The following is a 4,352-nucleotide window of genomic DNA, read 5'->3' as shown; positions in this document are numbered from 1 at the left end:
CGGGAGGAGGGAGGCGGGGGCGAGGGCGGGGTGGAGGCGGGGGCAGCTTCGGGCCTTATAAGCAGCGGGGGGAGCAGGGGGGAGCAAGAGGGAGGCAAGTGTCAGGCTGATGCGCTGCCTGCAAGGGGCCGGGAGCTGGACCGGGACCGGCGGGGCCATGCGCGCGGGCTGGGCGGGGGTCCGGCAGGGCGCCGAGTGGAGCCGCCTCGGAGCCTGAGCGAGCCGAGAACGGGGCCGGGGGGAAAGCGGAGCTTAGCAGAGCAGAGCCAGGAGGAGAGGGGGGCGGGAGCGGTGATGCGGCGCCGGCGGGCCGCTGTGGCCGCGGGCTTCTGCGCCTCCTTCCTGCTTGGCTCTGTCCTCAATGTGCTCTTCGTGCCGGGATCGGAGCCGCCTCGGCCAGGCCAGCCCCCCGGCCCCTCCCCAGCCCCGGCCCCGGGCCGTCGTGGGGGCCGCGGGGAGTTGGCGCGCCAGATCCGGGCGCGCTACGAGGAGGTGCAGCGCTACACTCGGGGAGGACCCGGGCCCGGCGCGGGCCGACCGGAACGGCGGCGCCTCATGGACCTGGCCCGAGGCGGCCCGGGCCTGCAGCGTCCCCGGCCCCCTGGAGTTCCCCGGGCCCGAACCCCGCCCGACGGCACACTGGGCTGGCCCCCAGCCCCTGACCCCCCGCGCCTGGGCTGCGCCGCGCTCCGCAACGTGTCCGGGGCGCAGTACGTGGGCTCGGGCTACACCAAGGCGGTGTATCGGGTCCGCCTGCCTGGCGGCGTCGCCGTAGCGCTCAAGGCCGTGGACTTCAGCGGCCACGACCTGGGCAGCTGCGTCCGAGAATTCGGGGCTCGGCGGGGCTGTTACCGGCTGGCAGCGCACAAGCTGCTCAAGGAGATGGTGCTGCTGGAGAGGCTGCGACACCCCAACGTGCTACAGGTATTGGGCCTCAGGGGACAGGGCACCCTAGTGGGCAGTGGGTATTGGAGGAGCACCCACCCTGTGGGCAGGGGACACCGCAGCGTGCTGCGGACAGGACACCCCTAGTGGGCTGTGAGTCCTGGACGGGACACGTGCCCAATAGACTTCCGACAAGAGGCGCTGCATTTTACTAACGAAGGACATACCCCAACGTGCCGCAGGTAGCTAGGCGTGGGCCTGGCATAGCTAGAATCTGGAGGAGGGGTATAGTGTTGCTGTGCCATGCCTCCTACCTGGGGCTGTTCCCTGGTTGCTATGTGCCTGCTCCCTGGCAGGAGCTATGAGCTTCTTAGGTCCAGATCTACCAAGTCCTTGCCTGCTCTGAAATCCTTGGTAAAGGAAGTACCAGGCTACACCAGGTTTCCAGGGAATTAAAGATTTAAGTCTGTGTGTCCCACCCCCAGGCAGGGTCAAAGAGCCTTGAGCTCTGGGAATGACCCGTAAACAAAAAAATTTCAAAGGAAAGCTCAATCTCGATGGGGATGTCAGCTCCATTAATGGAGTGACCTTGTCGGAGCTATGAAGCAGTCAGGTGTCAGGAGCAGTGATTGAATCTGGAAGAACAAGAAGGGGGCCCCAATGCCAGGGCTAGTTCCAGAAGTGACCTCAGATCACTTTCAGTTTCTGCCTGAGAAGCCAAACCCCCCCCCATTTCCAGTCCTTGTGTGGATCTGTGGAGCCCCTATGATTTAAGGGAATTTGGGAGGGTGAAGGGAAGAGGAAATCATCTAGCTCCAAGACTTAAGGGAATTGTGGAGGGTTTATTTAGAGACTTTAGAAGCCTGCCCCATGTCTGACTGTGACAGAAGCAGCAACACTGAGAGTCTTGTGTCCAGAGCTCAGGGTGCTCTGAGAATTGAGCTTTGAGAACTCCAAGAGTACAAACAAACACCCCCAGCTCATGTCTCCTCCTAGGGCTTGAATTGGGGGGAGGGGAGAGACAGCCTGGGAGTCCAACGATAACTGGCTGTATGTCCAAGTGGCCAGAAGAAAGAGAAGACCAGATCTGAGTCCCACGCCTATGTCTTTTGTCTGCTACACCCAGCTAGGGGCAGGGAATGGGGAGAGAGACAGGGAACTAGGTAAGAAACAGACAGGGGAAGCCTCTGATTACGGACTCCATCCAGTCCCTCATAACCTCCCTTAGGCTGCCCTATGCCATCTACAGCTTCCCCAGGGCGTGCCTCCCCCTAAAACTTCAATGCAACCTTCCTTATCCTCCTGCGTCTCACCCAGCCCACAGCCACTGACAGAGTATGTGCTTCATAATGCTTGCTGAATTAAATTAAGGGGAACTATTTATCTCTGGCTCCTGGGGTGTTTAGGGTTGGAACAGCTTCCCCAGCTGAGAAAATCCCCACCCTGGGTGATTGCCCAGCTCCCAGGGACACAAGTGAATGCCCTTCCAAAAGGTCCTATTATCTTCTGCCTCTTCTACAGGAACTCCAGTTGGAGTCTGAAGAGGGGAGAGCTTGGGCCCCCTGGGTCCAACCAACCCAATTTTCTACTGAGACTCAGGAGGCTCCACATGTACTGGAGTAAACTGAAAAGGGAGAGAAAGGGAAAAGAGCCCAAATAGGGGTGTGGGGAGAGAGAAAAGGGGGAAAGGAAGATACTGATGGCAATAGTTTAACTCTTGATGGGTTAAATTTTACATTGGCCTTAGAAACAAAATCTTCCTTTGTCCAACCTTGAGGTGTGGCCAGATTGATCGTCCATCGAGCGGGTGGCTCGGTTGTTGGGTTGTCGCTGGCACTCTATTCTGGTGCATGGCCTGTTTCATCTGGGTGTGTCCCACTTCCTTAACTTCCAGGGAATCTTTTTGTAAACCCTCAGGTACAACTGGCCCTGGTGGATCATAGTGTTGTTGTTGTGGTGGTTGTTGTTGTTGTTATTGTTGTTGTTTTTCCCCTCGTAGTTTTAGTTGAAGGAACTTTTGTTTTGAGCTTTGATCTCTTTTCCTGTTACAAAGATGGATTAGGGAGAAGGGGAAAGATCAGGACTTTTTTTTTTTTTTTTAAGGAGCTTCTCTCCTCTCCACCCCACCCCCACCCCAGGCACGATGACAAGAAGCTAAATTAACCCTCCCTTAATTTCTGTATGGTTCTTCTTTAGCCTTTGGTGTTAAACTTTGGGAAATTTCTTATCCGGCCTCTTAGGAAGGGGTTCTCAAACTGGTACTTTTAGGGCATCCTTGGTTAGATTTCTGGGGAAGTCTGTGAACTAAGATGGGGCAAAAAAATCCCATCTTTATTTTCACTAACTTTTAGTTGCCTTTGTAATTTAATGTATTTTATTTATTTAAAAATATCCTTCTGAGAAGAGTTCCATAGGTTTTACCAGGCTTCCCAAGGAGTCCAAGACACAAAAAAGGTTATGAACCCCTCCTCTGAGAGGTTTATCGGTCATAGAAGTTCAACCAGAAACCTCCTCTCTCTATCTCCTGAGTTGACCTTTACTCTGTCCATTTGGGGCTCATCCCAAGTCTACTTTGGGGTCAGTTTGGTTGCTCATTGGACATAGTGATGTATCAGGAATAGCTCATCCTAAAAGATCTACTTAGGCAGGCTCTGGAGATTTTTTTAAAATCTTGAAATTAAATTAAACCCTTACATTATTTAATTTTAATAATTTAAAACTACAAACAATCTTTGATTGCTGACTCCTGAGGGCCAGGAAATAATAAAAACTAAACTTTTTATAGAATATTAAGGTTTACAAAATAGATCTTTTGTAGACTTATGAGGTAGTTAATATTTATTGGATGTTTACTGTGTACTAGGTACTGGGCTAAGCACTAAGGATGCAAAGAAAGGCAAAAATATAGTAAGTATTATGATCCCCACTATACAAATGAGACCACTAAAATTTAGGTGAAGTGACTTATCCAGGATCACACTGCAGGTAAGCATTAGAACAAGACCCAGACTCCTGTAGGCCCCCAAGATTGATTCCTTAAAACTGAGAAAGATTGGGAATGGAAGGTCCAATGACTGAGGGATTCCCCACCTTTCTTCCTCCTCACCTCTCCCCCTTCCCCCTACTAGCTTAGCTCTGGTCAGCTCTCATCTCCCAGGCCACACTTGCAGAAGGAAGCTGGGGGGGGAGGGGATCCTGCCACGTGACAGATGCTGCTTTAGCCCAGGGTCAGAGGGCCAAAGGCTGTCCCTCTCCCCCCCCCCCTTCTCCCTGGTACCCCTGGGGCCTCAGCCCCCTGCTCTGGGTCTGCCTGTCCTCTACATCGACTCTTGCCCCTAATCTGTGTGCCTGCCTGCCTGCTGGTCCTGGATCTCTTCCTTTTTGGAAAGGAACAAAAGATGTGACTTAACTGGCCATCTTCATGCTTCCTGGGGGGGGGGGGGGGGGGGGGGGGGGGGGGGGGGGGG

At 54.1% G+C, this 4,352-nt stretch overlaps 1 protein-coding gene across 1 annotated transcript in view; it reads left to right on the top strand.

The window, feature by feature from the left end:
* Positions 1 to 279: 279 nt before the first annotated feature.
* The window catches only part of PKDCC (protein kinase domain containing, cytoplasmic), a 13,709-nt gene continuing 9,636 nt past the window's right edge, over positions 280 to 4,352 (top strand). The window contains exon 1 of the mRNA XM_027865049.1: positions 280 to 924. Within this exon, the coding sequence (XP_027720850.1) occupies positions 295 to 924 (630 nt within the window). The 5' untranslated portion in view covers positions 280 to 294. The remainder of the gene's footprint in view (positions 925 to 4,352) is intronic.

This window comes from Vombatus ursinus, unplaced genomic scaffold (assembly GCF_900497805.2).
Source record: "Vombatus ursinus unplaced genomic scaffold, bare-nosed wombat genome assembly UNPS02014778.1, whole genome shotgun sequence".
Lineage (NCBI taxonomy): Eukaryota > Metazoa > Chordata > Mammalia > Diprotodontia > Vombatidae > Vombatus > Vombatus ursinus.
The sequence above is the reverse complement of the archived record's forward strand: the minus strand, read 5'-3'. Positions and strand labels throughout refer to the sequence as shown.